This window comes from Drosophila virilis, chromosome 5, assembly GCF_030788295.1.
Source record: "Drosophila virilis strain 15010-1051.87 chromosome 5, Dvir_AGI_RSII-ME, whole genome shotgun sequence".
In the NCBI taxonomy this organism is placed as follows: Eukaryota; Metazoa; Arthropoda; class Insecta; order Diptera; family Drosophilidae; genus Drosophila; species Drosophila virilis.
In genome coordinates this window covers 8,118,631-8,141,645 of record NC_091547.1, presented here as the reverse complement: position 1 = coordinate 8,141,645, position 23,015 = coordinate 8,118,631, and the positions used below count along the sequence as shown (strand labels likewise).

The following is a 23,015-nucleotide window of genomic DNA, read 5'->3' as shown; positions in this document are numbered from 1 at the left end:
AGTGAGTGTGTGTGTGTGTGTGTGTTAGTTGCCGCCATTTTGTCTGGCAAGCTGCTGCAATGGCAGCCAGTAAATAACTGACAACATGCACATAACATACAAGGCACCACGCGGCGTATTAGCAATCTTAATCAAGCTTGACTAACAGCAATTGCTATTAAAGTAACGAGCCAAGATAAATGTATATTTACAAGAAGCAAAAACACTTGAAGAAACTTTACATGACATGAAATTAAATTGCAGACTCTTTGCCAACTAAGTTTTCGACGTGCTTCAAAGCTGCACAAAATTTAGAACAGCAAGTAGATACCGTTTAAAATAACTATTCTTTGAAAGAACTAAATATTTATCGCAATAAAACAATTATAAAACAACGCTTTTATGGGCATATAGATAAACAGTGTATAGAATAGATATTGACTGCGAATTTACACTATTTTAAAACTATTATTCACAGAATATTAAGCACTTTTTTCATAATAAACTCTTTAAGTGTATATCTTTCGCAAGAAACAAGTACATAATCCATTATCCACCCAGAGCATAACATAACACCCGATATACATACGAAAAGCTTGATTTTCTGGATGATTTAGAATTTAGAGCATACACCTGATTCAGTTAACAGATTTCGGTTATTGTACGAATAGCTGTAATACACATATATAATTAACACGTCCATGACGATGTCAATGATGATGATGATGATGATGTTGATGATGCTCCAAAATAAAAAGTAGACAAACTCGGTGGCAGGTTCAACGTCACGTTGAGCAAACTGCCCTCGAGTAGAGGTGCAGTTGCTGTTGCAGTTGCAGTTGCAGTTACACAAACAGCAGCCAACAACAACAACAACAACAACAGCAATTGCTTTAACAACTGCAACACGTTTTCACATGGTACCTCAAAGTGGTCACTGTGCTCGTTGTCACAAACAGCCGGTCACTTGTCTGGCGTTGGGTCTACTGGTCTCGGATGGCCGTGCTTCACGCTTCACCCCAGCCGCTGCTCGCCTGCCGAGGTCCGAACATGAAATCGTAGCACAAAAGATATATGAGCACATCAACGTGAATTAACAGACACATTAAGCGATACGGATCTGTGTCTGTGCGGAGTCGTCCACACAGCTAAATACGAGACGAGAGGCGAGCTAAGATAAAAAAAATAAAATCATACCAAAACGAAAGACTCTGGCAACGAACCCAGCGTGCTTCTATATTCTGCATGGCTTGTTGGCCGATTGAACGGGGTGAAGGGTGCGCGGGGGTTGACTGCACTTTGAACCCGTTGCCGCACGAAAACGGAAGTGTGCAAGCACAACTGAATCATGTCGCTGGAATTTCTATACTTCACGCTTAGCATACTTATAAGTAACATTTTATGGCATATCCAATTTCAGCGAGAGAGCGAACCAAAAAAAGCGACAGAGAGCGAGTGAAGAGAGAGAGTGAGATAGAGAGAGAGAAAAAGAATCCGAAACAAAACAAAACATAGAACACGCCCGTTCCTTTCAGCTCTTCTTCGATCCATTATCCAGTATCTGTGTAGCTCAGTCTCAGTCTCTGTGTATCTGTCGATTTGTGTGTCTTGATGTTGTTTGTCTTTTGGAACACAAAACGAAAATATGCAAACAATTCGCATTTGCGTGTTAATCAATAAATTTGACTGTGAAAACCATTTCGATTGTTGAATAATATCTACATACTATAAATGTCGACGTCATATGCCTCAAACACTTACACACACACACACACACACACGCACACGGGCATTTAAAACGAAGACACCAGATAGACAACAACAACAACAACAACTATTTAGAATTGAGCTTGACCTAGTCGAGAGTGGCTAGCCGAAAGATACCCTGTAGGCACACTTGAAAATTTGGCGAGCCTTATAAGAAATTAAAGTTAATTCGTAATTTATAAGCTCATATTTAATATATACTTATTATTTATTAAGTTGCAGGTTTTATAAGGAAGCTATCGATCAAGTTTTTCAGTTGACGTAAAATATTATTTCCTTGTCTGCAGCAGGCTTTGCCATAACTCTGTGCTACCCTTTCGCGAGATTTCCCCCGTCTACAGGGTACAGGAAAAACATGTTTTTTTTTTTATTTAATGTTTTTATTTATAACATGCGATGTTCGGCGAAATGCCATAATACAACATATTGGTAGTAAATTGTTTCTAGACAATTTTTCTATTCGGTCAGTTGGCATATTTGTGCATAATTTAAAGAGCTGCTGCTTTTGTGCATTGTCATTAAACAAATGTGCCAGAAGCGGCTCGCAAAATACATACATTTATACAAAAACAAAAAAATTCAATAATAAATACTAATACAACGGCAAAATTTCGGGTTTGTCGCGTCACACGCTGGAATTCCCGTATATCGCCTAATTTGTTGTTGTCTTTGGTATTTTGTTTTTCTCTCTGTGTATTTCTAAAACTGTTTACAGCCGATTGCTGTGGACGGTGCTCATCTTCCAATCAATAAATCCGGTTTCGAAAAAAATACATTTTTTTATATATATAGGTTTTTTGATTAACTTTCGCCCGAAAATAATTGCACAATAAATACAAAAATTGTTTGAAAACCGTTTGTTTTCATTATCTCAGTTCGTTTCTCAAGATATCTTTTTTTGTCAAATGCTATAGTGTATGTGTGTGTGTGGAATGTTGTGCCAGCTGTGGCGCCCCTCTAAAAAAACTCTCTAACTTTGACTTTGGCTAGGCATTTGCTGGGCTTCCGCATAAATGAATATTGTCAGCTGGCTGATCCGCCCTGATCCGAACCGGGCTGCCTCTATATAAATATGAAAACTACGATACGACTTTATACACTGTCTGTGTATCAATTAATTGTTCTGTTCTATTTATAGAATTTGCGGTAAAATTGCTAATAATACTCAAATTTCAACAACGGCTTCTCAAATGTTGAGCATTTCAAATGAACTACATGAGTAACTGAAATATTCATAGATACAAAATGTGTGTGCGTGTATGTGCGAGTGTGACAGTTGCTGTGTGTGGGCTTTGTGCAATATTCAAATTTAGCATACAAATATGGCAAAGTTGGACCAGATTGCGACAATTGTGCAGCTCCCATAGCCATGACTAAGTAAAAGTTCATGTATTGCCAATCGCCAATTGTCAATTGCCAGTCTGCCCAAAACAGGAAACTCTCTTGAGTTTGTTCTGATTCAGCTGCGATCAATCAGTTATATTCAGATACATGCCATATCAATAGATATGAATGTACAAGTAGCAGTGTTTATTTTATGCAGATTATCCAATGTTTCCGGTTAGCATTTCTCTAATTAATAAGTCAGTTTTACTTTTCTAGCTGACATTTCGCGTTAACCGGCTTTACTTTTACTTGCATTAGCAGGAAAAACAGTAATTTAATATAAATTTATTGTTATATTAAATATTTAGATATTTAATTTTAGTTTAACTCAACATATTTTTCATATACTATAAATTTGTAATTATCATATATGATAAGATTGAATCCTAAATTATAAAACAACAATTTGTTTGCTGCCAACAAAGAAAGGAGAAAAGCTGCATGTCAAATTATGCGACTCTAGCTCGTATAACAATTTTTAATATTTTTTCTGCTTGAGTTTTTGAAGAGTTTTAAGGATTGGTTGAGCTTAAAAAATGTACTTTTAGTTTTTGGGTGATTGAGTGTTTGATTATTGCATAATATGACATCTTAGAGATATGCCCAAGTACTCACTTACATATGAAGTGTAAATTGAGTCTGACACATTTTAGCCAACATTCAAGGCTTGTTGACTATTGTGTGAGTGTGTGGATCAAGTGTGTGTGTGTGTGTGTGTGTGTGTGGCACAGATTGCAACAGCAATTGCATAAGGAGCATGGCTTATGGCTGTGATAGGGCCGGGGTTATGGGCCACAGTGACGGCCATAAAAACAAAGACAGGTTCTCAGTCGGAGACGTCAGAACTCACGCTTGTTGTTGTGCTGCATTATGCTGTATTCAAGCTCGAAATGCGGTCGTGTGGGGCAGGCAGAGGAGCCCATTTATAGGGTCTGTGGGCATAAATTTCGTTAACTGTTGCAGCTGCTGTTGTTGTTGTCGTTGTCTGTTGTTGTTGCTGCTGCTGCTGCTTCTTGGGCAATCGTCAACGTCTTCGACGTTGTTGTCTTCATTTGCCGTAGTTGTAAACGCCGCTTGGCGCATTTAATTGTACCAAATACTCGTAACGTTGCATGTTGCTGGCCCCGGAGCTGCTTTTGGCCCTGCTCTCAGCCCCAAACAACGTTGACAAATGTGCGTTTTAGCCGTCTCATTGTTGTGGCAAACTGACTTCAATATGCAAATCTATTGAAATTAGTTGCCAAGTTGCCAAGCAGAGCCAACTCGTTGATCGGCCGTGTTGTTAGCCTGATACGAATCGTGTCTTGTGTTTTTTATACACCCTTTTAAGAGGCATTACGATTCTGTCATGGAACATGTCACGCACTGGAGTAAACATATTTCTACTCTTTTAAGTGTATAACTGATCACGAGTCTATATAGTCACGCGTAAATTATCTATTAGTTGCTTATAAAATTTTGCATGTGTTCCCCTTTCTATTGCAGACAATAATCGGCCTAATCGGACGGCTATGGCTACTATGGGAATGATTGCTGTTATTTTTTGTTTCTCAATTTTGATCAAACAAGAGTATTTAGTCATCGGCATTCCCAAGATGGGCCTTCTTTCTTGTTGTAGCTGCTGTTGTTGTTCTTGTTGTTGTTATTGTCGTGCAATTTGCATGATTTGCCAAAGTTGTTGTTGTTGTGGCGCCATTTGTTTATTATCTGCGCACTGTCCCTCTGGCTTGCGACTGATCTTGGGCTTCAATGCTAAGATCCGAATAAAATTCCACAGTTAATTGAATTAAAGGCGGCGACAGGCCCAGGCCCAAGCCGCGTCCCAGTAACAGGCCCAAAACCAGGCTAAAAGGCAGCCACCACATATCGCGTAATTGGCAGCAACAGTTGCAGCGCGCCTAATGGCCAAGTTTTTAAGTGGAATTCTGTTGAGCTGCAGTGTGTGCGCGATAAGCCTGCACGCACCTTCTGCCACACCGGGGCACAGTTGGGCTACCTACGACATGCCTACCTACCGCACATCGTTAGACCTGGTCTAGACAGAGGTCTGCGTGCCCGGCGTGAACCCTTTTCTGTTCTCTGTGCTTGTTGCTGTTGTTTTAGAACGCACTCGGGCAATTTGTTGCGCCCCCTTGAGCTGTTCAAAAGGGACAGGCCGCAAGTCGCTTACCTTAATTGCCAGATTGACGCCAGCTTGACGCCAGCTCGACGGCATTAGAATTCCTCCCACCCCGGCTCAGTTGCAAACTGTAACCGAAACCCCATAATCAGTGGCCAACCCGCCACGGCCCGATGTCTCCGCTGGCCCTTGCAATTAATTGGCACGACTCTCGCGACGCGTCGTCATGCAATTGGCCGCTGGGCGGTCAATTAAATCAAAGCGTTTATAGTAACTTGTCTTAAATTAAAAAGCCTCGCTAATTTTTATCCAGTTGCCAGCTTTATATCTATTTATAAACCGGCTCATGCCATGACAAGTGCTCTCAAGCGCACATCAACCTCAGTTTCAAATATTTTTCATATTTTTTTACATCTTTTTTTTTTTTTTTTTGGGGGGGCCACACGATAAGCACTAAGCACAAGGTTCTCGTTGAGGTTCTGGTTAAGATACGAGACAAAACTATCGCTATTTTGTTGGGTTTCGCCACTTCAGCTGCCAGCTCGTGTGTGCTGAAGTTCCCAAGTACAAAGAGCACCACAAAAAAAAAACCAAAAAACAAAAAAATTCGTAGTCTTGAAAGTATTTTTTTAAGATTGGCTTGACTCTTGATGTCTAGAGTTCGTCTTGTTACAATAATTTGTTTACTTAACAATGGCGTTCTAATTCGGTTGATACGCAGTACTTTGAAATTATTAAAGAATTTATCAATTACTTAACCACTTTGGTTTCTATAAGTTGGAGGACAAGTTATTTATATGGTAAAAGTCTCTATTTGATCCAGTGTTGAGGACTTGCACAATTGTTGCTTGTAATATGCTTTATAAATTTGGATACGGGATCTGCTGTTTGAAATGTAAACGTAATTCTTTTTGAACTCAGAGCTATATTAAATTTTCTTTAGATATCTATAAACATTATTTGTTTAGCCAAACATAGGACAGCAATATTAAAGTTTACCTAGTATTTATCCTTTTAAATGATACAAAAGTGTAGCTCCAAAGGTTAGACAAATACACATAACTTGTAGACTCATAGGATATATATATATATATATAGTTCTTTGTTTTCTGGTATGATCAAACTGCATTTCAAATATTATTAAAAGTACATGCGATGATATGTTTTAAATAAATAAAGTATATTGATGGCAGCCAAAAAGATCCATATGTCTTAACGAAAGCCAAATTTTAATTGTAGGCTTTAAAGTAAATAGAAAATTTTTGATATAATAAAAGCTAGACAGATTAAATGCGACCTTAACCAGAGCATCGAATGCTTTGTCCTGCTTAAATATACCCCATGGTACGTTCAAAATGGGGCACAGTATACAAAGAGTTCTATAAAAATAGCTGCATAGCATGTATATAGTTCTATATATATATATATATGCACATATAGAAATACATGTGCATTGTCCTTGTCAACAGCAATGCAGTGACAAATTGCAGCTAATCAGCAATGGGAACAACAGCAACAGACACCCGAACAACGTTGTTTCCAGCAGCTCAAATGAGGTTTCGTTCCGTTCCGTTGTGTGTTCTGCGAGGTGCGTTGTCGTCGCTGTGAATCTTATCAATTGCAGAAATTAACATATACAAACACATATGCATATATATATATATATATATAAATGTGTCTATATGTTCTTTCTATAGCATATAGAATCTTATCAGTTTGTGTGACAATTTTTTAATTGGGTGTCTGTTATAACATTGTTAGGTCAAGCACCGCTTTTGGCATGACAATCTTCCAGTTCGGTGCATGACAATGCAGCTGGCAGTAGGGTCCGTCATGATAGATCACACAGAGAGAGAGCGAAAGAGAGAGAGAGAGAGATTGAGAGTATATCTATATGAAGGCATACGAGTAGGATGTAGACAACAACAGAAGACTGATTCATCGATGGGCTTTTCATTGCGATAGTTAAGCGCTAGTTTATAATAGCAGAGCCTAAGAAAGAGCAACTTTGTTTAAATAGGTTGAAATGTATAGTTTATTGGGTGATTTGTGACTGATTCATCGTTTATTGAGATCGAGTTCAAGTTCTATTTTAGCATCCGCTTTCGTGTTAAGAGCGGCAAATGTTGGCGCCACTTTGAAGCGAAATAATCAATAAACTTGGCCAAAATTTGACGTGGATTTTTTGTTTGTTTTTGTTTTTGATTTGCTGCTGCTCAAGTCAAATAAAAATAATAAAAATTATGCGGAGAGCAACAAAAATGAAATTAATTATAAGTCAAACAAGCATTACAATATTGCCTGGCGCCAGACGCAAAAATCATTAACATTTTTATGACCCGGCGTACAACAAAGAACACCACACATATCTGTCAGCTGGCGTTACCTGTACCACACACACACACACACACACTCGTACACACACACACACTTACAGAGTCGGACACGCACACTTGATCATAAATCGCAACTAATAATGTCCGAGTTGTCTAACACCTATGAGCCGCCATAAAGACAAATTGAAAGAGAGAGATATTCGACAAATAGCCAATGGCCAATGGAGTTTACCTTTCGGGCGTACGTGCAAAATCGATGGATGTTGACCAGGCCAAAGATGATTCGCAGAATTTTGTGTAGTAAGTGAAATGTGTGCCCCTGGCCTGGGCTGGCCTGGCCTGGTCTGGCCTCATCTTGATAGGCATCATAAAATTCGAAAACCGAAAACCTCGAAAAACCAACAACAAATCAGTTAGCAGCAAATGGTTTCTGTTTAGACCTTAGGCGGCAAGTGCAAATCATTTGGCCGGATCAGAACCGTCTCACTGACTGACTGACGACCAGCTTGCATTAATTTATCCCGAGCAAATTTATCTCACAATTTTTGAAAACCAAAACAACAGCAACAACCACAATAACAAAGTCCACAAGTTGTATGAAACACCTGCACGGGCAACAAATTCTAAACAAAACCAAACCAAAAAAAAAAAAATGTTTCTATTTTCAGTTCTATCTTGGCGCCTTCTCTGTATATTTTTAAACTGACCGGCTTGATCTTTTTTTAACACTATATTTTCAGCAATATTTCAAGAGCAGCAGCAATCCCACAACAACAACAACAACAACGACAACAACTGCTACCAGGAATACAACAAAATTCGTTTTCTAGTAATAAAAACTGATGCATATTTCTGTGAACTTGCGCCAACAAATTGCGAAAATGTGTTGCAAATCTAACGCCATGTGGAAATGTTGTACGTCTTCGATTGGCCAGCAACAACTGCAACAACAACAACAACAACAATCCGTGACGATAACAACACGCAACACAGAATATCACGGCCAAGCAAAAAGGCACAGAATTAAAAACAAGAGCCAACAACATTTTCTAGGCAGAATTCAAATCCTCGTGTTTATTGTTATGTTAGTCCTGATTCAAATGGAATCTGTGGCAGCTGGACTTCGAGAAGGCCTTTCAGGTGAGTCGAAATGTACAGAATTTATGAAGAAAATCCTGCCTTGAGTGGGCAGACTACCTCAGTTGCTTGAGTTGGTAGATATATACCTGTGTAAATGGCTGCTCTTGGGGGTTTTTTATTCTTAAATAATTGTTTTTCTTGTATGTTAATTTTGAAAAATATTTAACTGACTTAACTGAGTCTGCTAAAAGCCGATAAGTAGATAGCCTAATTACTTGAGCTAGGGGTGCGTTTGTTTGCTACTTTTTGTTTGATAATATTATTAATAATGCACGCATACAAATAATACATATTCCCAAAACTACTTTTATCATTAGACATACGAATGATATAGGTATTATATAAACTAATTATATTATTATTAGGACTATAGACAGACAGCAACATTACAAATAAATCAGTGAGCTAGGTAAGGCTTTGCTTCGACAGCGATTACAATGTAATTACAAGCAGGATAAAGACTCCATACCTTGCTTGGAAATGCCTAAAATTCAAAGCCTATGCCCCAAATTGTATTCTAAGGGAATTAAATATGATACAAATTTGAAATATGACCGTGAAAAGCAGTAGAATTATTCTAATTAACTTCAAGTCTTAGTCAACTAGCCATCATTCGGAACAGACCAAAAACACAGACAATCTGTTCAAGAATTAGATCTTTAGTTTAGTGGCATTTAATGTAACTAGTTTTTAGTTTTCTTTGACAGATCAGAGCACATAGTTAATCTAGTTTTCAGTTTCAAGATCATTTCCATAGAATGGAAATCAATTAAGATTGTCAAGCGAGTCACCTGACGCTCCAGCAGAGTTCTGTTTTGACAGTTTCACCCTGCAACTTGTTAACCTTCACCTTTACACACCAGCCACAGCTGCTCTGTTACGGGCTGCTGTTGCCGTACGTACGTACAGTCGGGCGTATAGGCTGCCCGTTACCGCTTGCCGCTGCCCATGCCTTTGCCCCAGCTCACCTTAGCTGTTGGCCACACGTGCCGCTCTGGCGCTCCCAACACGTCGCGCTGGCGCTTAATCTGTGATTGTGATTAATCGGACGACGCCAGCGTCCGGCGTCGCCAGCTGTCCGGCTGTTCGGCTACTGAGCGTATTTGATCGCTGCCAGTTTTTAGTTTTATTTTCTATTTTTTATTTTTTCTAATTTTTGTCGTGTTCTTTAAACATATTGAGTGGGTTTTTTATGGCATTTCAGTGTGTGTTAAATGAAATAAAAAATCGCATAAATTAGATAAACGTATTGCAATTTCGATATCGGGTTACTTGAACAAGGTTCATTAACTGCCGCCCGCTCGATGGGCAGCCAAAAGAGAAGGGAACGCTCTGCCACCATGTATAGAAAGTTCCAATAGGAACTAAATAACTTTTCCACTTCATTGGAGCGCCAATGGATTTGTTTATGAATGAAGGTGGTCCCAAAAAGGGCACAGCAGGATACAAACGCATAACAGGAAAACGAATCGAACAACAAAAGCCACAACTAGCTACAACAATAAAAATCACTTTGTGTAGAAGCTAAATACCAAAGAGATACAAAACGTTGATAATGCCGAGTTGGGCCTAAAACCGAGCAGAGCCGCCCACAAAGGGGCCACTCGCAGCCACGAAGCTGCTGCATCTGCAATTGTATCTGTATCTTCGTATCTGTAACTTTTGAGTGTGTGTCTTTTATGTTCCTTATGCATCTGTGCGTGTGTAGCGCCGGCGTCTTCATTTATCAACGAACACACTGAGTCCATGTTGTATGTGTGTGTGTGTGTGTGTGTGTTTATCAGCACATTGCAGGTGGTCCCACAAAGCCAGCCCCGGGCATTGGTACGGGCCCTGCAAGTCAGCCTGGGGTCGCTGTGCCGACGTTTCCGTTTGCCTTGTTGCGTTTCATTTTTGTATCGTTTCGAATCGTTACTTTGTAATACCCTGTGCACAATAATTTGCTCAAAAAGGGTATGATGAGGAGGAACTTAGATCTCTGTCGGCTTACAGACATTTCAAAATTGGTATTTCAACTTTGTTAAAAGTGTTTACTATCAAGATAACATATCATTTGGAAGATCTAGGGTTAGGGCAAGATCTTTACTACTATTACTATCTCATTATGCATAAAATAGTGTAGGTTGATGATATATCATTATATCATATCCGTCTAAAAATGTTCAGCACAGGGTATTTCTGAGTCGAGTCGTTTTTCGAACAGCACTTTTGATTGTTCTTTTTGTGCTGTGCTGTGCTGTGCTGTGTTCTGGAACATGTTTAACATGCGGCGCTTGCTACTTTGACTTAGCGCCAGTGCCAGAAGAGAAAAAGGTAAACCAAACAAAGAATAACCCAAAATGCAAGCAGCCCAAGGAGTTGAGGGAGGAGAGAAGCAGTAGGTGAGGTAGAAGGAGGTGTGTTGCTATAAGATCATCATCTGGCAGGGCATGTTTGGTTGCACACACAGGTACACACAAGCACACTGAATGCTGATAAAGTGGCCTAATCTCTTTGACCTGTTTGGTTTTTGGTTGGAAGAGCGCTGCGGGTCACGTGCTGGATAACATCTCAGTCAGTGGGCAATTTCCGGCTATGCATGATTGTAAATTAAATATTTGGTTATTTGTTATTTGGTTTATTTGAAAAGCGTCAGTACTAAAATAACAGGAAATTGCAGTTGTCGAGAGACGATTCTAAGAATTTATGGCTGACAAGTTTGTTTTGGGCATTCTTGAACAGCAGCTCGAAAACAACTCAAAACGAATTGCATTCAATAACAATATGTTCTGCCTCTTTCTTGCTTACAGGTGATATGGAATCCTGCGCCAATGAAGGCGAAGAGGTGCAAATCAAAGGCATACAAAACTCCAAATGCTTTAAATGCACATGCCAGGTGAGTCCACAAGGAGATCTTGCTACCAACTAAGTAATTTCCTGCTCAATCTAATTTTGAGAGATTTTCCTTGCTGCTGCTCAGCAGGCAGGCGGCTCCAAAGGGCTGCGCCAGCCAAAACTGGACATCCTTTGACCCGAATAGAACTTAGACCGAGCAATCTATGAAATAAAATACAAATACTAAATAAATCTTATGCGGAGCCTGTCGCTGACGCTGTCTGGTGCGCTGCATGAGCGACGCCAGTGTCCAGCCAGGACATGTGCGGAACGGATGCAATGTGGATGTGGCCATGTGTCGCACATTTCGCAACGCCTGCCAGACGCCGGCCCCGGCAAAAAGTAGTCGTAATCCCCAAACCCCCAAAAAAAAATATTTCAAATATTTACATTCGACAGACAGCAAATTGCGGCAGCAAACAAAAATTGCAATGCCAAAAGAATGTTCCGAGAGGCAGGCCGCAGGACAGACAGGACATCTGTGCACATAAATAAGAACATACTTCTTTGCAAATGTTGAAGATAACTGTGCGTATGCGTAATTTGTCTAGCTATGGTATTTAACATTTGAAAACCCAAAACTAGTTTGACTCTGGCACATTATGGAAAATTTTCGAACCGAAAAGAAACGGCAAGCACACATCAGACGATTTTTATAGGGATTATAACGAAATAGTTTTGTTAAAAGAAAGTAAACCGAAATAGTTTGGTAAAAGAAAGGAAAAATTCTTTAAACGAAAGTTTTTTCAACAAGAAAAGTAAAGTTTTAAGTAAATAATAATCCAAGGTATATAATTAATGATCAATTACAATAGAGAAGTCAGCAAAACAAGAACGAGTCGTTACAGTCGATTTTCAAATTATGTGTGTAATTCCCAAGCAGTTAAAGCGCTCAGTTTATTATAGCACACTTGACATGTCAAACGCTAATAAATAGCGCTAATGAGGGTTGCCAGACTACTTTAAAATATAAGCAAAGCAACGTTAATTATGTATTTGTTTGCACTTGCTGGGCATAAAATGTTTGCTGCTTTCTTGGCTTTGGTTTGCATTTGTTTGGCTTTGCTTTTGTTTTGTTGCTTTGTTGTTTACAAAGCACAGGCCGCATCTTGGAGTTCGCCTGAAATTGTTATGATGCAAGGTCGTCAAACGGGTTTGCAGCGACATGACAAACGTTAACCACAGGTTAGCCGATCGTTTGACAAACACTTGGCGCCGTGTTTTTTGTCGCCGTCAACGGCTACCGCTACCGCGACGGGGGCTAACGCAAAGCTCTGCCCGCGAAGACGTCGTGTCGTGTCGTCATTAAGCGGCGACAGCAGCCGCCGCCGCAGCAGCTGCGGCAGCGGCAGCGGCAGCGCGTGCTGTCGTCACTGGCGTTGCCAGATCGCGGCTGCATGCCCGCTGCTAATTTGTGCTAAGCGCTGCTAAACGTCGCTGCTCCAATTTGAGCGTCAAGAAGCTTTCGCGACGCCGACTGCGACGCGATCGATCGATTGTTATATAGCCTCAAGTCATGAGCTGATGCTGCGACTGCTGCCGTTATTGTTGTTGCTGTTGCTGTTCGTCAAGTGGGCGTAACCAAAAAAAAAAAAAAATTTAAAAAGAAAAAAGGAGAAAAAATAAATGTTGGCGCCACCTCACTTTAAGCTGATGGCGCCATGCGTTGCGCCTGCTCTAACTGAGCTACCTGTCCCGCTTGCCTACTGCCGCGCTCTGCACTCTCTCTCCCACTCTCTCTCTCTCCATCTCTGTCTGTTTCGCACTCTGCGACTGCGCGCGCCTTTAAAGTTTATAATGGCATCAATTGAACGCATTTGCTTTATTTTGTTGCCTGCTCTTTAGGCACAGCTCTTAAAGCACTCTTAAAGCTGTGTGAAAGCTGGGCCATGAATTGCCCTGCAAATGCTTTGCTATAATTCGGTTAGACCATAAAGCACACACTTTATGATTACTTCTATTCATGCTCCAGCTCTTGTGTGTACACATTCATATTCACAGCTCGCACTCGCTTTTCAGTCCCATTGTAAGTAATATTTGCAAACGCGTTTGGTGATTCGCTGATATTTTATGGCTGACGTTTATTATCTTAAATCTCTTAATATATATCGCATATTAAGTACAGTGTGTTCTTTCCATCCCCGGGCAAGGACAATCAAACAAATTGTCTGCCCGCTGTCTGCTTTTCATCTGCTTTCGGGGTGTGTTTTTTTTTTTTTTTTTACCCAACTGAATTTGTTAACAAATTTGGTTTTTATGTGAAAATTATGCTGAACACACGCATTGCTTTCCGAATAGCCTTTGATTTAGGCATATTTTGTGTTCTTCTTTTTTATTAAATTTTTTATTTTATTATTTGTTTTTTTCTTTTCTATTTTTGGCTTGTCTAAGCATTCTGCCAGTTGATTGAGCAGGCGATTTTTTACGATTGATATTTGCAAATTCCATTTTTTTTCTTTGTTGAAAGCATTCAAAAGACTGGGCTCAAAAGTTGTAGGTGGTCCGTATAAATAGCTTGTTTGGTATGAAACAATTCTTTATGATTATTTTATTAACGTGATGACTCAGTTAGAGCAGTTAAAAGGACGCAAAAAGTATATTAATATTTATTATTTGCTACGTTCAGCGCATTAAGGAAGTAGTTAAATGTTTATGTTCTTGTGAAACCGCTTTAGAACAGTAAAGGTATTCGGGAAGAATGAATAAATTAAATAATAAATATTCTATAAATATTTAGCACTCCTGCAAATACACACAATGTATATAAAAGAAACCCTACCCAGACCCAGATGCAAACATCTGTTTTCCACACCGATAAATTATTTTAAAACTGCTTTTTAAAAAGCACAGTTAAAAACTACTTAATAACTTAATTGGTTTAGTTTAAAAATAGAAAACAACTTAATAGCTCTACATACAGGATATCCCACATTGCTTTAGGAATTTCAACAACTGTTAATCCAAATGAAATTCCAGCCACAGTTGCAGCCAGCCAAAAGCCAACTAGCCAACAGGCGATTTCAACTAGCCCACAAGTGACAAAATACACATATGAACATAAAAAAAATATATGTATATATATAAAAAGCACAGTTTGTCATTACCATATTCTATGAGGCGCAGCAGCGAGCCAAGTTAACAGAGTCTAGAGTGTCTACAGGCCGAGTCTTTGGCTAGAGCATAGTCTTGGCCAAGTTTGGCTAGCAAACGTTTAGTTGCTCAACAGGCCAACAAGAGCAAGCGACTAGCGAGCGGTTTGAGTGTCTCACTTGGATGCGAACGTTGATGTGTGACGGCGGCGTCGGCGAGGGGCATGCGGGGATGGAGACGTGGCGGCTGCCGAATGGACGGTGTTAAAACTGATCATGTTTTGTCAAACGCAAGGTCGTTGGAGGCCGTTTGCAAATGTGGTTCTGCCACTGTGGCACACATAGATACACACACACACACACACACACACACACACACACACACACACACACACACACACACGCACATGTGCTTTGGCATTCGTGATTGCCGCTGGCAAACAACAACAACAACAACAAAATCTCAGCCTCTACTTAGCAGCTTGTCCGTTGCCGGGTCCGGGACGGTTGGCTGCCTTCGTGGCGCCTTTTCTTTTTTTTTTTGTGTTTTTTTTTTTAATAGCAACCTTTGCAAGCAGCTACTAGACAACATTAAACTAACAACAACAACAACTACGACGTCGACGACGACTCCGGCGATGCTTAACTTTCATGTTGTCTGAAATATTTCTATACCGGTTCCAGATTAGAAAGAAAGAATTTCAAAGCATAAAACAGCATCTGAAAATGCGTAGAGAGCATCGTCGTCTTCACAGACATTTCAATCTCTCTATTTTTCAAGAGCATTTGTACTTTGTCTGCCTGCCCCTTAACTTACTCTAACGTTTTCATTTCCAGCCGCTGTCAACATTTTGGATTTGTTGTCCCTCTGTTGTTGTTGTTGTTGCTTTATAATGCCGAAGTGCTTTTCAATCTGTCAGTGTTTATTGCATTATGGCACTGAGAGTTACGATGCCCGCACTAAAGGTGCCATTAAAATTCCAACTAACAACTGCCATTAAACTAATACGATGATAAAAATCTCGGAACCGCAAAAAAAAAAAATTAAAAAAAAAAAAAATACCTCTCGACTCTCAACTCTCGACTCGACGCCGCTCGACACAATTTTCATAACAATTGCAAATTTTGCACGTTGCGACGTTGCGGCCCCATCCAAATTGAGATCCAATCTGGTTTGCTTGCACTAAATTATACACACAAGCACACACAACAAACACACATCATACACACACCACACACACACACACACATTTGAGCGGCGACATTGTTCAGCCGCAACTGCATACAAATTAGTAAAATATTTTGCCTGTTTTTGGTACGACATCTATCTAGATTTATAGATACATTTACAATTAGCCCCAGCCTCAGAGCAGACACTAGCACTAGACTCCGTCTCCGGCTCCGTCTCTGTCTCAGGTCTAGAGTTGAGCTGAAAATGCTTAACCTGTCACTGGCATCAAATGCACACAAGGGTTAAAGCCGCCCATTGATTTGAGCCAGTTGGCTTGCTCGCTAGCCATGGCTGAGTGTTGCATAAGCTGCCAGAGCCTTGCCACAAGCTTTTTGACTTATGATCGACATCAATTCTAATGCACCGCTTGCCGCTGTCAACATTGTCGTTAACAAAAAACTGTGCAAAATTGTGCAAAATATGCGAGCACGAGGCAAAAAGTCGCACATAAAAAACAACAACAACAACAACAACAACCGGCCGTAGTCTAGGCCAATTGGACAGGTAAAGCCGCTAGCTGCCCGTTTGCCAATCAATGCAATCCTTTTTTTCTATTCAACTTGGACTTGTCTAAATGCTACTATGAATGTTAATAGCTTAAATAAGTTTAATGATTAACCAAACTTGGTTTAAGCCGTAAACTGCGTCCTATCATTTCGAGGCATTATCAACTATTTGCAGTCTTCGCACAATCCATCATTTAAGCCTTGATGTCTGTCCAGTCTAAACACCCAGAATTGGATAATTTCTGAGGCGCTCCTGTTCTTTTTATCAAGTCCTTCATTTGCATCCTTTCTGTGATACTCAACTTCTTCTACATATTCATATTTTATATTAATTTCAAAAACAAAGTAGCGGTTCTTTCATGCTGAACATGGGTTTTAACACTTTGATGTTATCCCTTCATGTTTTGTATGTTTTTTTTTGTACCTTAAGGTATTTCCTCACTAGTCCTACTCTTTTCCAACCTCTCCATATACATACATCAGCATCTCCATTCAACATGCCCATCCCAAAAAAACTTCACTTGTAGCGCATCTAAGCTGTCGGCTATGGCCCGGTCTGAGCTGTTAACCACGCCCTAAAATGTGCACTCAATTCCATATAATTTTGACTCGTTCGCATTCATAAATTATAAAAGACTGCTGAAGGTCAGAGTGCAAGCTGCCTGAACAAATGCAATTTATGTGAGCGACAAAGCGAGTCAACAAAAGCTACGCCAACTGCAGGTGCAGCCACCGCGCGGGAGGGCACGGGAAAGAGCAGAAGGGTAAACAAATCCGCTGAGCACTTGACAGCAAGCTCTCACATGGCTAAGCGCATAGGCCACATGAGACTAGGGGGGGCTAACGTGGGCTTCGAGCTTCGTCTAATTTATGTGGCTAACAAAAATGATGTGTTTGCGTTTTGCAGAATGGCTTTGTGAAATGTGACAAGAGCTGCCCGTCAATTGATGATTGCTTTCTGATCGACTCCAATTCGAATGACACCTGCTGTCGCAAGTGCAAAGGTAAGTGGAACGCATTTTTTCACACTTCATTTAAACTGGAACTAACTATTGGCCATTAAATAGGCTGCATGTATCGCGGTGTGCCCTATGCGAGCGGCGCTGAGTGGAACGATCCGGATGAACCCTGCAAGACGTACAAGTGCATCGCCAGTGTTGTCACCGAAACAACACAGATTTGTTATTCACAGTGCGACGATAACCAGCTGACAGCGCCACGCCCCGGCGAATGCTGTCCCACATGTCAGGGTAAGTAGCTGGCCCCCAACTGTCTGTCAACAGGTTCAGTCCATTCAACCAGTTCATTTGGCATCAGTCACTAAAATTAGCCAAAAACTAACTAATAGTGCCTCTTAATTCGTCAGATCGTCTGACAAAATAGTCCAAAAAATTCGATCTGTGCACAGATGGTCAACGTTTTTTTCCCCCTTTTTTTGTATCTATTTTGTGACTATGCACGATTTGCTTATTTATGGGCTTTAAATTGTCTATTAAGTCGACAATGTCGCATTGCGTTCAGAAAAAAAAAACAGCAGCAAACTAGCAGAAATACTTGTGGTCGAATTGTAGATACCCTGCAATAAATAGTTTTCTCAACAAATTTCCTTACATATCGAAATTCTATGAAAATCGTTAAGAATGTTCTGAACGATATACAGAAATATTGTGAGAAACTTAGACATGCCCTAGAGAAATTATTCTTAAATAAGATATAATATCTTATACTACACTTTGACTGAGAGGTATGTCAAAAATCCAAGCTATGATATTGAAAGGATCATTATTTTACATACAAGAAGGGCGTCTAGAATTAGGTGCTCCGAACTTTTATAGACTCTGGGGTGCATGGACTTAGACAGACAAAATAATATACATTTTTGGCATGAATTGTCACAATATTATGATACCCTGTCAAACCGACTTTTATGCGTGTAGGGTATATTTGGTACGCACGGCCCTCTGCCTATGCAAATAGATCGCTTGGAAACCCGTTTAGACATGTGGAAATTTTCTTGGCTCTCGCCCAATAACAAACACACAAAAAAAGAAAGAAAACAAAAAGAAGCAGAAGAAATCATACGCTTTTTAAACCGTTGTCTGATGAAAATTGTGTTGTTATTGCTTTTGTTGTTGCACACTTTGCAGGTTGCAAGATCAATGGCCAGACCGTTGCCGAAGGCCAAGAGGTTGTCGCCTCGATCGACGATCGCTGCTTGGTCTGCCAATGCAGCAGCGGCAACAAGCTGAGCTGCGCCAAGAAGACTTGCCCCACACTGCAGTGCCCCAAATCGAAGCAGAAGCAGCTGCCCAACGAATGCTGTCCACGCTGCACGGTGCAGCGCGAGTTTCGCGCGGTCAAAGGTGAGTCGAAGCAGAGCCTAGAATTTGGTGATGTTAGCTTTTGCTCACGAATACGCTCTCTTCAAATTCGCCAGGCAAGTGCATATTCAACAACAATCTGTACTATGACAAGACACAATTTACGCCGGATCGCTGCACCAATTGCACCTGCCTGAACGGCACCTCGATTTGCCAGCGCGCCACTTGCCCCATACTGGAGTGTGCGCCCGAGTTTCAGGAGGACGATGGCTGTTGTCCCCGCTGCATTGTGGCCGAGGTGCGCAGCGAGTGCTCCCATCAGGGTGTGACGTACATGAACAACGAGACCTGGAACATGGATCCCTGCCGCAGCTGTCGCTGCATTGCCGGCAACATACGCTGCTCCGAGATGCGCTGCCAGCCGGTCAAGTGTCGACCCAACGAGGAGCTGAAGCGTCCGCCCGGCGAATGCTGTCCCAAGTGCCTGGAAACTGCCGGCACTTGTACAGTGTTCGGTGATCCTCACTTCAAGACCTTCGATGGCAAATTCTTCAGCTTCCAAGTAAGTTCTACTTTCACAACAACAATAATTATTGTATTGCGATAGTTAGCGTAACCCGAATCGACATTTATGGGCATATATAAATAATCCATTTGATTTCAATTGATATATAATTGCAATGCTCGTCGTGCTTATAAAACTAACGTATAAATTACTCGTTTAACACAGACTTTTATATGGCCATTTGATTTGCATAGCCAACTTAAGTTTATGGCCCATTCACATTAGCTGAATTTGCTGCCTCCGATATCGACAGCTGCAGTCAACTTGACCACCCGCTAAGTGCAAACATTCTGACTTTTATGCCTGATAAAGACTAAAGCCCTGATAGAGTGAAGCTTTGTAGAAGCATTACAGCTTCTTGAACTAGAAAAAAAGTCCTAGCAATTCAAATTCTGAGAGCCAGGAAATGTAGCACTAATAAACCTCGGATTTAATCATGTTTCTCAAAGATCTAAAAGAAAATTCAATTGTTTCTTAAAACAAACGGACGTGCTATAATTGATAAATAATAGAAAATAACCTTCCACAAGTCGCATAAAGTTAATTTATAATCCATGAAAGCCATGACTGAATGGAAGTACGAATACACGAGGACGTGCAAAACGAATCTCGTCTAGTATTTTCTTGTGTAGTGGACGAGGTACCAGTCTATGCTACGACTTCTATATCACGAGTGTCAGTTGATCTTTCCAGTTCGAAAGAAACTTGCTTTAAATCATAGTAAAACATAAGCTATAACTTTGGTACCCGACACATTTTCTCAAGTATCCCATTGCTTTGTCAAATTTCAGGGCAGTTGCAAGTATTTGCTGGCTGCTGATTGCTATGGCCACAACTTCTCCATACGCCTCACCAACGATGGGCGTGGCACGCGGCACTCATCCTGGCCAAAGACGGTCACACTTAAGCTGCGCGGGCTGCGCATCAATCTCGGCCAGAAGCTGCGAGTTAAAATCAATGGTACACGTGTAATGCTGCCCTACGCGGACCACAGCGGCAACAGCAATGGACATGGTCATAATGTGAGTATTGAGCGTCTGGCGGAGGGCGGCATCATGCTAAGGACGGAGCTGGGGCTGAGCATCGAGTGGGATGGCAACAACTTTCTGCAGGTGTCGGTGCCGGCGCAGTACAAGGGTCATTTGTGCGGACTGTGCGGCAATTACAATGGCAGCGGACGGGATGATCTGACGGGCAGGGATGGCCGGGCGCATGGCGACAACGAGGTGTGGCACTTTGCCAACTCGTGGAAGGTGGGCGGACCCAAGTCGTGCTCGCGAGTGAGGGAGAATGTTGTGGCGCCGCCGACGTGCAACAAGCGTAAGCCCAACTTCTACTGCCGGCCTCTGCGCGTCTCGGAAGTATTTGGAAACTGTGATAGTAGACTTAATCCCAACAACTACATCGCCTCCTGCCGCATGGACGTCTGCGAGTGCCCCACGGGCAGCTGTCACTGCGACAGCTTTGCGGCGTATGCCCACGAGTGCCGTCGCCTTGGCGTTCAGCTGCCCGATTGGCGTGCCGCCACCAATTGCCCAACAACCAGCTGGCGTCGCAATGCCACCGAACTGAGCTATGTGGGCAACAGTTTGTACGGGGATCCTAGTTATCTCAAAGGAGGCGGTGGCGGCACATCTAAGGCGCGACGCCGCAAGCAGCATCAGCATCAGCTGCAATTGCAGCGACGCCAGCAGAACGAGCTGCAGGAAAATGAATACATCAAAAAACATGTACCGAATAAATTTTTAAGGCCGCGTGCGCCGGATCGCACGCCGCCGCCAATACACTAAGCACTGAGCATGGATTTAATTATAATTTAGTTGCTACTCATACACACGCACCTATATACACACACACACACACACACACTCTCTCTCATACAGGCTAATGCAAATGCATTGCTTACTTTAAGGACCAATGACACGGGCTGAACTTATGCGCATTGCATTGCATTTAATCTAAATAGTAAAAGCTTTGCATCTAAGAGCTTTAACAGCTATTGAAAGCTTTAAGCTAGCTTTGAGTGTTTGTTAGAAAATCTTCAAGCTCGCTGAACGCTTTTTCTTAACCCCAAACAAAATGTGTCTTCAGTTACAGGATTAATTTCAACTGGTGTCATTGGTCCTTAGGGTAGGCATAGTAAAAAAAAAGAAAAAAGTTCCAGATACGAAATTTGATTGTATGTACTTGTAGTTTAATTGCGCATTCGCACCCATGACAGCACCAGTATTAAGCTAAGCATTATCCTCCCAGATCGTACATCGTCAAATATTAGCGAACCATCTCATGCTTGCCTTTATCCATACATTCACCAACTGCATTCGTTGTCGCCATTTTGTTTAGTTCGTTAAGCCCTATTTATTTTAGTAGCTAAGTTATAAAGAAATTTTTAGTGCCCCGGCCTAAGTACTACTCGAAAGTATGTTGTGTATCTGTTTAATTTTTAAATGTATTTGTATGTGTGTATTATCGGTTAAATAAAATTATATGTACTACTCGATAACGATAACAGCATATTTATATAGAATATTTACTACTATCCGTAATTTTAGTAAAATAAATTTTAGTTTTGCTTAAAATTTAAGCTTTAAACATTTATGAAAATTGCACAAACAGTATTTTTGCTTAGTTTAAATCCCACTATAATACTGCAAATCAGCTACAGAAGGAACAAAATGGGCTATTATCCCGAAACTAAACCCTAACTATCTTTCTCTAACCTTTTAATATCTCTATTCTCTCTCTCTCTCTCTCTTTCTCAATATCTTACTAACTCGAACCTTACACTTTATAAAATTCCGTTTATGTCAATAAGAATACTTGGAATCCACATTTTTTGTATGTCCAATAAAACGAAAATCAAGTAAAATAAACTGTGTTAATATTTATAACGTTCTTTCCAAGTTACACTTAACAACAAATATTACAAAAAACAAAATATATATGCCATTTTCCAATATTTATAATAAATGTATCAAGTTTAATTAATGTAATATGGCTGGATCTGTAAATGTCTGACAAAAATATGCTTAAAATACAAAAAAAAAAAAAAACTCAAAATACAAATGCAAGAAACAAAATAAAAACCTGAAAATTTTAAATGCTGCATTTTTAATGCTAACAAAAATGTCATATCGTGTGTAAAATTGATTTACCAACAATGGTAGGGGTTGCCTTCTATTCTGTAGAACTTGGCAACACTAACAAATGCGATTTGTCGTTTTTATAGTGAAGAGTTCCCTAAAATATTTTATGTAGACATTGGTCAAAATTTCCCACCCGCATAGCTCGGTAAAATCTCATCTGTTTTTCACAAAGGTTGGGACTTTTTACATTATTTGGCATCCGGATCAATTTGACATTTAAATCTGGCAACATTATTTTAGGCCGAAATTCATGTGAAAATTATGCCCTCAAATATCCTATATAAACATAGGTCTAAATTTCACACCCCCATAACTCGGTCAAATCTTATCAGATTTGTACGTGGTTTAGCTCTTTCTTCGCGGCTTGGCTTTAAGATTCATTTGGCATCTTAGACTGGCAACATTATTCCTGGTCAATTTTCTTGTGAAAATGGTATCCTCAAATATTTGTGTAATTTGATTCAAGCTCTACATAAAAACATAATGAATACGTTTTACAGCGATTTGGAAAAAAAAAAACAGTTTAAAATTGTTAACGTCCGATCGGTTTTATAAT

The 23,015-nt window shown here is 40.5% G+C and overlaps 1 protein-coding gene across 2 annotated transcripts in view; it reads left to right on the top strand.

The window, feature by feature from the left end:
- cv-2 (crossveinless 2) overlaps positions 1 to 21,822 on the top strand; it is a 29,976-nt gene extending 8,154 nt beyond the window's left edge. The window contains exons 1-8 of one of the 2 annotated variants that reach the window (XM_032436054.2): positions 8,060 to 8,181; positions 8,328 to 8,727; positions 11,517 to 11,602; positions 17,335 to 17,431; positions 17,495 to 17,677; positions 18,575 to 18,790; positions 18,865 to 19,310; positions 20,105 to 21,822. In XM_032436054.2, the coding sequence (XP_032291945.1) occupies positions 8,430 to 8,727; positions 11,517 to 11,602; positions 17,335 to 17,431; positions 17,495 to 17,677; positions 18,575 to 18,790; positions 18,865 to 19,310; positions 20,105 to 21,103 (2,325 nt within the window). In that variant the 5' untranslated portion in view covers positions 8,060 to 8,181; positions 8,328 to 8,429 and the 3' untranslated portion in view covers positions 21,104 to 21,822. Of the gene's footprint in view, positions 1 to 8,059; positions 8,182 to 8,327; positions 8,728 to 11,516; positions 11,603 to 17,334; positions 17,432 to 17,494; positions 17,678 to 18,574; positions 18,791 to 18,864; positions 19,311 to 20,104 lie in introns of those variants that run through there. The other variant, XM_002050696.4, reaches the window with a different exon arrangement.
- The last annotated feature ends 1,193 nt before the right edge of the window (positions 21,823 to 23,015 follow it).